Raw genomic sequence first — 13,337 nt, forward strand, 5'->3', positions numbered from 1 at the left:
AAGAGTGTGAAATTTGGAGCTACAAAAATGTACGGTTTGTGGGAAATAATGTGTTTTTTAAACTACACAAATACATTGTATTATACCAAATACAAAATAACATTTTTACCAATGAAATAGGTGCACTTTAACTTCGTAGCTTTGTTTATGCAACTGGCCACTGGTTTTAATACTCAAACTAAGTATTTAACATAAAACAGGAACCCTACAGGAGTGAATGGCCCTTGTTGTGAACCAGCCACAAAATTGTGAAAGTAAATTATTTCTGCCCACTAGAAGTCCATGGAGACCTTAAGACGTCTTTTGGATATTTCTTTTTTTCCACAAAGATTATTCTTCATCTTTCCTTGAGCTGTTCATCTGAGGAGGATTGAGGGCCATTGGGTCGAATTTCAGCGGATGAATGACCTCAGATTTAAGTAAGAGAAGATCACTGAAGCCCAGTACTGTGAGGGATACAGATAAAATGCCATGACAAAAAAGGCTTTCGTGGATTTTAAGATATAACTCAGTGGTTTCTTGGACAGGTATTAGACTAAATGTAAGAGGTGTCCAAACTGAAAAAAATCTATGACATTTCTTAAAATACATCAGTACCGTTACCCTTTGTTTTGCCTCAAAATGCACACATATATTTGATGACTGTGTTAATTTCACGGGAATTTCATTTCCAACCGAACCTGAATAACTGCCCGACGTAAGAGCTTTACGTCATCACGACATTAGGTTTTCCCTCGCACACGTGGCCGGTTAGCTCAGTTGGTTAGAGCGTGGTGCTAATAACGCCAAGGTCGCGGGTTCGATCCCCGTACTGGCCAGTTTCATTTTTTTGTTTTTCTAATAATTTATAAAGTATGTATGAGTGCTCTATAAAATAATAATCTTCTGATTTACAATCAATTAACAAATTGGCTTTATAAATCACTTTTAACATAGACTACTGACTAATGAAAAGGGCAAGCAAGGATTTGACGTTTTGATGATGTGGACGGTGTTGTGATGAATGTTTATAGGCCTATCCAGATATGGCATTTACTTAATTTCTATGTTTCAATGTTTGCTTTAATTTCTAATGAAAAGATGTGTTCATTAGTTTTATAACTGCTTGCAGTTTAGTAACTTGTGTATGTTGTGTAACTGTATGTCTTCCAATTAAATCACTTTTTAGATGTAGCTTAACGCACTAAAATGCTCTGCTGTCGGAACAGAATATTGTAATTTTTTGTACTTTGTCGTGTCTACAACTTGATGCGACTCAGATTCACTTTAGTGACTGCTCATGCGCAGTTATGCAGTTCTGCCTGCAGGTGGAGTCGATTTGATTATTGGCAGTGGTAAAGTTGGTTTTATGTTTGATTTTTTTTATATTCATATTCTAACTCTCTCTTCATTCCACGTTTTGAGGACAAACTAGCATAAATGTACATTAAAAAGGCCCTCTTCATAGCACAAGGCTTAAAATCAAAGAAAAAATATACAGTTTAACCAAATGATTTTATGACATCGTACCAACACATAAATGTTCCAAAAAATGCCCCCTTCATAGCACAAGAGAAATATGCATTTTATACGTTTTATAGTAATTTAATTTTTACATTTTAAATGCACGTAATTCTCTAAATCCATTAAACTCCAAGAGCTTATGTCTTAGAGATGTAAAAAACCAAATGCAAATTACTCATAATAATCCCCCCTCCATAACACATGAGCTATGTTGGGCATTTTCCAAAAGTAACATTTGATAAAGATTATTTTATCCCTTTAACTCCATTAACCTCCAATATCATATTTCCTAGTCTGTCAAACCAACTGCAAATACCTCAGAATAATCCCCCCTCCATGACTTATATGAATATATAAAATGTAAAAAATATTAAATCTGCCCCCATATTAATGTGTCTTGCTTCTATCAAACTTTTGAAATGTAAACTAATGTGTACTGTGTATCATTTTTGCAGTCATTAAAAATTTATTGGCATTTATCTGCTAAATAACTTGATGAAAATAAAGAATTTTTGGGACATCATGACATCTATTTTGGGGATGTATGCCACAATTTGTGTGAATCAGATAAATGGCATTACAAAATAAAACTGTCATAACTGCTTTTTGAAGAAAAATGAAAAACAAAACTTCTCTAAATGCAATAACGCCAGGTGAACAGATGTTACAAAAACTGCCTGTGTCTTATTTCACCTAAAAACAAAGAAATGATTTTGCATAAAGACAATGAGACCTATTTTTAAGAGCATTAAGATGTTTTTAGTAGTCTGACATTTTTAATGACACTTAAGCACCATTTCTCAAACCTTCTTTAAAAAAACAACAACATAATTATAATTAATGTAACATTTTTTGAAATACAAGTTGGGTGTGTTTTGATCTTGCTGGTGGAGTTAGCAAACAACCAATTTTTGTTGAATTTATGAGAAAATGAGAAGCCTCACCATGAATGGCTTTTTGTAGCTAGTTGTAAGGGTACATTACATGTACACTTGTTATGGCAGAGCATCATGGGATTGAATGAGCGTACTCGATAATGTCCACTATGGTTTCAGACACCACTACAATAGTGCACAATATAACTGTATATGGGGCTATTTCAGGGACAAGGTGAAAATTGCAAAGGAGAAAACAATAGTGTAATGACCCCTTATTACATATACTTGAAACCTAGAAAATAAATCAAATTCATGCCATTGGCATCAGATGCAATAACAACCGTCTGTTGAGATGAGGCAGTAAAAAGGGAAATAACATAAACTGACAAGCTGTTTACTAACAGTTTGGATCCGTTATTACCACATGGCTCTGAAAATCACTGAAGAGATGCTTTTCTTGTCCTCACCTCAGTTGTTTGAGACAGCAGTGGTCAGTGATTCTGTTTGCGGATACTAAACCAATGCCTAAAATACTCAAGTGTGTACAGTATTTCAAACAAAATGAACATTTCTTTTCTCTCATAAAGGTTCCCACCACAACATTTATACAGGAAGTATCAAAATGTAAATAATTATTATACAATGTTCATATAACGTGTAGAGCACTGTGTTAGTAGCACACAAGGTTGTGGGTTTGATTCCCAGGAAGCACACATAAAATGTATACCTTAAAGGGACACTCCACTTTCCCTGAAAATATTCTCATTTTCCAGCTCCCCTAGAGCCAAACACCCGATCTCCACCATTTTGGAATCCATTCAGCCGATCTCCAAGTCCGGCGCCACCACCTCCAGCACAGCCCAGCACAATCCACTGAATCTGATTAGACCACTAGCATCGCGCCAAAAACAACCAAAGAGTTTAGATATTTTTATACTGTCATTCTAGCATAATAATCAAGGACTTTGCTGATATTGATATCATGATATTACGCAGCACCCGAAAATAGCCCCCTTGGTAACTTTCAATAGCATGGCACTATTTTTGGGCACTGTGTAATATCATTGCGCCTCTTGCAGCCATGTTACGGCAGCAAAGTCCTTGATTATTACGCCAGAATGAGAGTATGAGAGTTTCCGTCGGTCTTAGTACACGATGTAACTACCGAAGAAAAATATTGAAACTCTTTGGTTATTTCTTAGGGCGATGCCAATGGTCCAATCAGACTCAATGGATTATGCCAAGCCACGCCAAAAGTGCCAGCGCCAGACCCGAAGATCAGCCGAATGGATCCCAAACGGCAAACATCAAATGTTCAACTCCAAGGGAGCTGGAAAATAAGCACACTTTCCAAAAAAAAGTGGAGTGTCCCTTTAAATGCACCGTTAAGTTGCTTTGAATAAAAATAATACTAAATGCATAAATGTAAACAATACAAACAATGAACAATCAACAAACTGGTACCGGTGACAGATTCAAACTGAAAACAGTGTTGAGGACTCAATCTTTAATGTAAACAGCAGGATGTTGCGTTCTTAAACCTATAACAAACATCTGAGGGGAAAAATAAATCAATTATAATAATAACAACAATACCCTTAAATTAAATTAATAAAAATTCAAATGAATTCCAAGGCCCGGAAAAATAAAAATTCCACAAAATGTATAATACTGACTACTTGGCAGCAATCACAAATATCACAAAAGTTGATACCATACCAGCTTACAAAAACAGAAGCTAAATATTGCTTTGGAATGTTACAGCAGTCTGCCAGGAGTCAAGTCAGGGAACGAGCTGTATCTACACGCCTGCGTTATAGTCGGATAATCGGATGTATGCACAAAGCAGGTTTAAGACATAAAAAGACAACCTCCTGAATGAAGTTGCCTATTTAACAGTCTACAGTATATGAGACATGAATGGGATACTTGGAGAAATCATCGAGAACAAACTTGGACTACGCTAACATTAGGTTTATCTTCTTCTTGATGTTAGTAAGCTGCCTCTTGTTGGAGTGCTAGCGATGTCCAACTTTGCTCCGGGCGATGTACCTTCCTGCAGAAAAGTGCAATTCACTTGAAATTGATAGGCAGGTGTACATCCATTCACACTGTAATAAACTCTGCAAGACGGTAGATCGCTGGCAGCAGGATTGGCTACCCTAGACTCTCAACAGGGAGCATCACATGCCGAACAGCCTGGAATGAAATGACACATTTCTTTTGACATACAGCAATTTAAGCCAGAGCAAGTGAGATGTTAGAATGCAACCCAGTTTGAAAAAATGGCTGTGACAGGACTACGTTGGTTTAAGACCTGAGGACCAGTCTGGTTAAGACCAGACCAGATGGTTCATAAAGGCCTTGCAAGCCAAGTCCATTAAGTTCAGGAAATCCGTTGCGGTGATGCGCGTTAGTGAGCCAAGTAAAAGTTGTCCTTTTTCCTAAGCGGTTCTTGTTTGTCTTCCAGTATGCATTTAAGAAAAAAGTCCGTCCAGTGAAGCGGATTAGTTACAGTCATACACAAAGTCATAATTGCTTGGCTCTTTGGGTATAGGGGGAGGAACTTCAGGGATCTGGATGTTCTCCAAGTCTAGGAGGCGGAGCTTCATCTCCATGTTGAGGAGAGTGTCCATGTCCGAGCGAGTGAACTCACTGGTCATCTCTTTCCCCAGCAGTGCGTTCAGCCCATCTGTCCACACGCAGTACTGAAAAACAGCCAGGCGACATGGCATTAAAACACAGAAAGTTTGAATCGCACTATCGAGACTATTCATTTGGCAGTTGCTCACCTCATGCTTGTCAGGGGCAATGAAGTTTAGATACTCATCAGACTCGTAGAGGACAGAGAAAGCCAGCTCCAGGACCTCCTAAAGGAGAGAGAATTGACACCGTCTGTCAAATGCTAATGGGGATGCTGTGTTTGTGTGCCACCTACTGCGTGACTTTTGGAGATCTTCTCCGAACATATTACAACAGCAGATGGTCCAATCTAGTGCATGTGTGTGTGTTGGTGTGTGTATATGTATATTGGTCTCTCCTGCTGGGCACCGAGACAGCGGTGAGATGATCTAAATGCAAAGTGCATACATACTTTACTGTAACAAGATCCTTCAATTATTTCAGAGACTCGACTCTAAACGGAATGTTTTTGGGCTACCTGTCAGGGGAAGTATCCAATTTAGTGCATTCGGTTCTAACCAATGCAAGTTCCAAAATAATGACTTCTCCTTGACTAACTGGGCACAACAGTGTTCAGGCTTTTTATAGCATATGGTCAATAACCAGATGTCACCAACACACCTTTGATACCCAGGCCTGTCTCCAATCCACAGTCCCACTGCATTTCGCCCACAGATGCTGCTAAGAATAAAGCTCCAAAACTAATATTAGCCTAACTATTACTACAAAACATGCTGTCTCAGTTGGCTGTGCCTGGCCTCATATGTTGATGTATTACCAACTTTCTCAAGAAAAAGGGAAATTGTGTGCAAGGCTATGTAAGCCTCTTAACTATTTTGACAGTCAGCTCTGGAGCTAGTAACTGCACATATAGGCACTCTGTATATACAACCGCAGAAAAAAATGAAGAGACCACTTTAAGATTATTTTCATTTACTATTTATAGGTATGCGTTTAAAGGTGGATGCATGGTTTTTTAAAGGATTAGTCCATTTTCCTAAAAAAAATCCAGACAATTTACTCACCACCATGTCATCCAAAATGTCTATGTCTTTCTTTGTTCAGTCAGGAAGAAATTATGTTTTTTGAGGAAAACATTCCAGGATTTTTCTCATTTTAATGGACTTTAATGGACCCCAACACGTAACTTGCAGTTTCAACGTAGTTTCAATGGACTCCAAACGATCCCAAACGAAGCACAAGGGTCCCACCCAGCGAAACGACCGTCATCCCTGACAAGAAAAAAATGCACTTTACGACTTCTCGTCTATCTCAGGCCCTGTGACGCGCCAGTGCGACCACACGTAATTGCGTAATGCTGTGGAAAGGTGACATGTTAGATATTTGAAACGCACATTTGCGGACCATTTTAAACAATAAACTGACACAAAGACATTAATTAGTATAATTCCACATACAACAACATCGGAACGGTCCTCTTTCTCTACACTTGTAAACACTGGGGCGTAGTTTCGCATTCGTCATCCGTGACCTCTTGACGTGATGACGTATTGCTTGAGGTCGCGCTGGCACTTCACATGACCGGAGATAGACGAGAAGTTGTGGTTTAAAAGTGCATATTTTTTATTTTTCTTGTCAAAAATGACAATCGCCTCGCTAGATAAGACCCTTATGCCTCGTTTGAGATCGTTTAGAAACTGCAAGTTTAAACTGCATTAAATCGGTTACGTGTTGGGGTCCATTAAAGTCTCAAAAAACATAATTTCTTCTCTACTGAACAAAGAAAGACATCAACATTCTGGATGACATGGTGGTGAGCAACCCATCTGGATTTTTTTTAAGAAAATGGACTAATCCTTAAAAAACGGTTTGGAAAAGGGAGTCGGGCTGAGTACCAAAATACACTTGTAGCCAATAAGCAGTAAGGAGCGTGTCTACTAACCCACATCGCTGCCTGGGTTGCGTATGTGTGGGGCGGGTCTATCGAAAGAAGGTCCAGATTCTTTTATTTCAAATGTCAACACTGGCTTTCAGAGATCATGCACCCCGCCTTTAAGTAAAATTAACATTTTGTTTTATTCTGTCAACTACTGACAACATTTCTGCCATTTTATTTGCATTAATTAAAAAAACTCAAACCAGACAAACATTGCATAAAAAAATGCAATGTTTTCAGATGTGGAATACTTGATTTTTTTTTAACAAGACACTAACACTGTAAAAAATTCAGCATAATGTTAAAACAACTTGGTTATGCAAGTCAATTATTTTTAATTAAATTTTGACTTGTGATATACTGACAAGAAGTTGAAATTGATTCAATTAATTTATAAGGTTAAAGTAAAACAATATATGTTAATTTGATATAATTTTTACGGTTTCGCTCGGACATACGTCACCACGGGAAAAATAAGCCAATCACTACTTCCGTTTCATGGAGACTTTAAATATCCAAAAAAGTGCATCCATCCATCAAAAAGTAACCATAAAGTCATTAAATGTCTTCCCAAGTAAAGTGATGGGTTTGGTAAGGAAACATATATGAAGAGTTCGTATGCAAAACCCTCTAAGTGCGTCTGACATGATGAATGTAAACTACGTGCCAAAAGCTTTCGGTTGATATTATTATGACGGCGGTGGCATTTAACAGCTTTTGAACATTGAATATTTTAAAAACTTTACAAACTACGGCCGTAGAAGTGTTCACGAGAAACTTGAGGGCAGACTGGAGGCTGTGACCCATTGCTACAAAAACCAATCGCTAATAGAAGAAAGTCATTTACATCTTGGATCTTTTTTTATGTTAAAAGGGATGAACTTGATCATCAAGAAAGCTTGAAAGAATCTTTAGTTAAAAATATTTAGCCTACCGCAGTTCTGGATTGAATTAGTATTTGCATCATTTATAAAGTGTGGTTTGGCTGCACTAAAGGATCATTAGATGAGACCTTCATCAAATGAATCTACAAAATCGCATCCAAAAGAAAGCAGACTAAATCACTGTTGATCCCTCACAACCTGCCCCCAAAGTGTCTTAAGGACTTTCCATCCGTAGAGATGCGATGAGAAAAGTGCTCAAGATTTCCCAAGTCAAATTCCTCACACTGCCACTACAACTGAAGTAATAAAAATGTGTCCTTAAAAGCATCAGTAATAGCGATGCACATTACTTTCGGTGTCAGAGTTATCTAAACGTCTGGACCAAGGGGAACGCGCCTGTGTTGGAAAGTTCCACCGACTCGATATCCCGTCCTAAAGTTTAATCAATTTTGTCAACGGGGAGTCATTTTTTACAGTTGTCGCATGAATTTGACATTGCCTTTGTTCTGTGGGTAGAAGAAAGAGTGACTTTGAAACTGAAGTGAGCTGATGTATCATTACTCACAGACCTGCGAGGCATAACTAATGCATCCTTTGTCACCAAGCCGCCCACCGACGCATCAAAGGAAAATTTGATCTTTTGATATTCAAGAGCATTTTTTGCTCTCCTTCACCAAGCACGCACGAAAGGACTCACCTTGTTCTGCTTCAGAGCTCCCTTTTCCTTCATGTGCGGACAGTCTTTACCAGTGACAACAGCTTTGATATCGGCCACAGGAACTGGCAGAGGGAACAAAGGATGATTAATGAGTGTGGGCGTGGCTGTATTAAATCCATCTTTAAAAAAAGGGAAGCTGGTACTCACGTTTGTCCTGTAGGGAATCGTGTGGTACTTCTCCCTGAGGGCTCTCCTCCAGATCACCATAGTGCAGGACTTTATGATTGGGAGACAATCGACAGTACCAGAACTTATCTGTAAAGAAGCACAAACATGGGTCACGTGTTGCAAGATGTAAGGAAATAACCTCTACAAAAAAACAGTAAAATGCTTTTTCTAAATGTAAACCGCGGGAAGATAGCAGAATTATAGCTGCTTGTATACAGCATACATGACCATGGATGGCACTCGAACCTGATGATTAAATCCAGATGGTAATTGTTAGGTATAGCAGTTTGGCAAAATGGCGACATTGTGGTACATAAGAGCGTTCTGCACTTATCCTCATCATAAGCAGACCCTAAGGGATAAGAAATGTGCGGTAAACAGCTCGATCATTGCTCGCTTTCTATACCGTCAGCTCAATAGGGTGTTTATCCAGCGCTATGAATGTGCGATGAACAACTAGCGGATATTGCAGCCAACAGCCATCTGTGAGCCCATTCTGAGATGTCAGAACAGATATGTGCTGAAGGATTTAAAACGCATACGGTGCCATGTGCGTGATGAAAAAGAGGGCTTTCATTATCGATTTGCTGAGTTTTATTGCTAGCAGATGACAGACACTATAGTCGAGAGAGACAGTGATATAGGTGAGGAAGTTATTTTGATGCAGCCTGATGAATGTGAATGATGTGTATCTTTAAGTAAGCACAAATAGAGTAACACTCGATGTGCATGTAAAAAAATGCCACAATTTAATCTTATGGATTTAGTCAACTTTATTAACCGTTTCTACATTTGTCATGACTTACACATCTAAGGAGTTGGACTTTGTGATTTATTGTTTTCTACATAAAACCATCCTACATATTTCAGTGTAAAATATAGGTTTCCCGCAGCACTTTGCAGTTTGGGCGGCCCGCCTAAGCTGGGAAACCCTACCGCAAAAAAACAAAAATTGCTGCACAAAAGGGTGCAAGTGCATCTCGGAGAATAGCGTGGACGCACTTCACACCGCGAGCAGGCACGCGCGCCACACGGCCAAATGAGAGAAAGACACGGTCCGTCACTGTCTGGAGGATAACTTGTAGCCAGTTGATAAAACATCTCAGAGAATAGCGCAGAAGCACTTCACACCGCAAGCGTGCACGTGCACCACACAGCCTAAATGGTCCGCCAACTGTCTGGAGGATAGTCAGCAGGTGTGCCTCATAAGTCTTGAAAAGTGCAGCCGCTGCCTCTTTGATCGCCCCCTGGTGGCTGTCTGCAGTACAAGTCTCAAACCCCACCCTCTCCATTCAAATGAATGGGATTTTAAATAAAAAAATTATTTACACTTCCAATAAAAGTTTCCGAAAGATGGTTTTGGTCATTGTTATCATTGGTCAAGGTCATTGTTTTCACGCTGATTTATGTTTAATTGTTCCTTTTTGTGATAAGTTTCATTTTAGCTAGTATTTTGATGCTATAGAGATGGGGCGTGTCGTTACGATTGGCGTGGTTGAATTGGTCGCGCGGGCGTTTGGGCGGAAGTTTGATATCACGGCTCCGCCTCTGGCTCCACGAACGATTCCTTCTGCGCATGCCTTGGCTCCAAACTGACGTTTTTACGTAACATGGCGGCGACCATCTTTGGCTTCAATTCATTACAATGGAGGGAGGCGACGTTGCGTCGTCCATCTTTTTTTTACAGTCTATAGAGACAGAGCGCCGTTATGCAAATTTGAAAACCACGCCCACCGGGGGGGAAATCAATCCAACCGTCTCCATTGAGTTTGTATTGCGAGAAGCCGCCTCCTTGTCATTTCTGGCTTATAACAAAAAACTGAACAATGCCTAAAAGCTGCTGTGTGACAACATGCACAGCCAACAAGCCAAAGAACCCAGAAACAAGTCTCTATAAGCTGTCGAGCCGCAAAACCCAGCCTTTAAGGGGAATAAAGTGGATCGCCGACTACGTTCCCCCCTAGTGGACGCAGTTCTACTAATAGAAGTACTATGAAAAGTTGCCTGTATCCATTTTTGTGTCTTTAAACGCTCGTTTTTTGGGGTCGACAGCCCACAAAAACCCATTTACAGATTAAACTTAAAAACAGAACAATACCTAAAAGCCGCTGTGTGACAAGGTGTACATCTAACACGCCAAAAAAATAAATAAATCATTTTTTATAAGCTGTCGACTTCAAAAAAACGAGCGTTTAGACACAGAAATGGAAACAGGCAACTTTTCATAGTACTCCTATTAGTAAAACTGCGTCCAATAGGGGGAAACGTAGTCGGCGATCCACTTTGTTCTCCTTGAAGACTGGGTTTTGCGGCTCGACAGCTTGTGGAGGCTTGTTTCTGTGTTCTTTGGCTTGTTGGCTGTGCATGTTGTCCCAAGGCAGCTTTTGGGTATTGTTTAGTTTTTTGTTATAAGCCAGAAATGACAAGGAGGCGGCCTTTTGCAATACAAAGTCAATGGAGACTGTTGGATTGCTTTCCCCCCCGGTGGGCGTGGTTTTCAGGTTGTGACGCGCTGCGCTCTGTCTCTATGAAAGCCAGTTGACAAAACGCGTGTCCGTGAGAACTGTAAGTGGACTTATGTTTTGGGTTTATTTAAGCCTGTTATTGAATAAGTCTATAGTTCTTGCAAATTTAAAGTAAGTTAGCTGATCATTTTTGTTATTTGAGTAACCTACTAGCTGGGTTGCACGTGCCTGTTGATTCGATATAATTGTTGAGCTCTCTTGCTCACGTTATTTATGTGCATTATTTATATGCTACAGTAGTTACAGAAATAATCAGTTTTTACAATATTTGCGCTATCTATCATCGTTCACCAGACGTTCTACAAATCTGCTTCAGTTTGTGTTTATTAACCCTTTAGTTTCATTTCATCACGCAGCTATTTTCGTTAGAGGTTTCCGTTAAAAACATTTAATTCATTAATAATCTAGTATGTGTTAATTTTCTGTCATAGTTTCTTCAAAATTAAGTTTTATTTAAGTGTTTTAAATAAAAATATTTTAATTTTCATTATGATGCGTCCGCCTCGCCCCTTTGATTGCCACGCCCCCGCCCAACCCTACCACCTTAACTAACAAATTTTCTGCGGGAAATGAACCTTGATATCTTTAATATTGACTGAGTAAGTTTATGTCAAAGATTAAAATTAGTTTGAAATCAATTTTACCGTCAAATGCAGATGTACAAGAAGCATGCATGAAATTCAAAGTGATTGCCTATAATAATCAGTTTATTCAAATCTCTACAGAACAAATATCGAAAATGTTTCCGAGAATCAAGGGCAAAGAAATGTCATTTGTACATTTTCTGAACGCTTTTCCTTCAGGCAACCTCTGCAGTACTTTCAGGTTAGGAATCGGACAGCTCATTTTTTAAGCCGTGAGGAGAGAGCTCTGCTATGGAGGAACAACAGGGAATACAAATGTCAATGTAACACCTGTCACAGTGAAAAGCCACAGGTGCATTTCTGCTACCATTATAGAGCGCTCCTTAAAAGCTTTTTGAGAGTAAAGGGCACAGACCAAAGCAATTATCTGACATTGGGTTATCTTGAGATTAAGATATCTGAGATTTGTCTGCTTCATCTGTTTGGGAACCTCATGTGAAAACAACATTTTGTGCTATTCCCTCATAATAATTTATGGGACTAACATGAATAAAAAAGATTGAATGATACAGATTCATGAATTACTTGGTCAAGATATACAGAATAATAAATGTGGATTTGGGCAAATCCAACAGATTAGGAGCATTAAAGTTTGATTTCAATCTTGAGTAAAAATTAAATATATCAAGGTTATTTTTCATATGTTCTTTACATTTTGTAGGATGATTTTTACAGACTGGGTCACAGTTGTGCTATTTTAAGTTCTTTGCTCAATGCAGTTCAATTGCACATTTCTTACGTCAGACAAGTTACAAGATGGTGCCATGTCAGTCGTATTTAATGCAACCAGCATTTGTCAGAAGAAATTCATGATTGTGAGCAGCAATTTTTTCATTCACGCAAATAAGAACAGAAGACGGCAAATGAAACAGACAAAGTGTGAAAATTCACAAAGGGATAAAAGTGAGATCTTTCTGGAGGAATAAAGATATAGTGGAGGGAGTGAAAATGAGAACGAGACTGGCAGACGGATGCATAGCAAGAGACAGGCAAGGTGTCTAAGTCTCAAAATGATCTAATCCTGTAAAAGTGTGAAGGGTGTTAAATTATCCAGGCTAACTGATAAAACCTCCCTCTGAGCTCAGCGGACAGCCGTCGTAATAGGCCATACAATGCACGATCCTTCAGCTCTCCGGTCTGTGCCGTAAGCTTCGTCACTCCCACCACTCAGCATTTGTTTGAAATTGGCCCCACTCTTAGCAATGGACAAGGCTGTTTTTCACACTTGCTAAATCATGCTGTCAGTATAATAATAGCAGTCATAAAAATATTCACATTTTGGAGTGCCTTTAGGCAAGGATAAAAGCAAAGACACGCAGAAATCTCAGTTTGTGATACAAATGGAGAAAACTCCATGTTGGTTTAAACATGGTCTAAGGGGCTCTTTATACCTGGTATTAAGTCTTTCCCCGCCATTGACAAGTATTTCCGGCAATCC

General features: G+C 39.1%; 1 protein-coding gene and 1 non-coding gene across 7 annotated transcripts in view; one reads left to right on the forward strand and one right to left on the reverse strand.

The window, feature by feature from the left end:
- The first annotated feature begins 744 nt into the window (after window positions 1-744).
- trnai-aau (transfer RNA isoleucine (anticodon AAU)) lies at window positions 745-818 on the forward strand. Its single transcript has one exon. It is a non-coding gene; the product is annotated as a tRNA-Ile (tRNA).
- Window positions 819-3,873: 3,055 nt separating this feature from the next.
- elmo1 (engulfment and cell motility 1 (ced-12 homolog, C. elegans)) overlaps window positions 3,874-13,337 on the reverse strand; it is a 123,133-nt gene continuing 113,669 nt past the window's right edge. For all 6 annotated transcript variants that reach the window (XM_055219516.2, XM_055219514.2, XM_055219515.2 and 3 more), the window contains 4 exons: window positions 8,710-8,817; window positions 8,542-8,624; window positions 5,174-5,251; window positions 3,874-5,089 (listed from right to left, as the gene is read on the reverse strand). In XM_055219516.2, coding sequence (XP_055075491.2) covers window positions 4,889-5,089; window positions 5,174-5,251; window positions 8,542-8,624; window positions 8,710-8,817 — 470 coding nt within the window. In that variant the 3' untranslated portion in view covers window positions 3,874-4,888. The remainder of the gene's footprint in view (window positions 5,090-5,173; window positions 5,252-8,541; window positions 8,625-8,709; window positions 8,818-13,337) is intronic.

Source organism: Misgurnus anguillicaudatus, chromosome 20 (genome assembly GCF_027580225.2).
Source record: "Misgurnus anguillicaudatus chromosome 20, ASM2758022v2, whole genome shotgun sequence".
NCBI classification, from domain to species: Eukaryota; Metazoa; Chordata; class Actinopteri; order Cypriniformes; family Cobitidae; genus Misgurnus; species Misgurnus anguillicaudatus.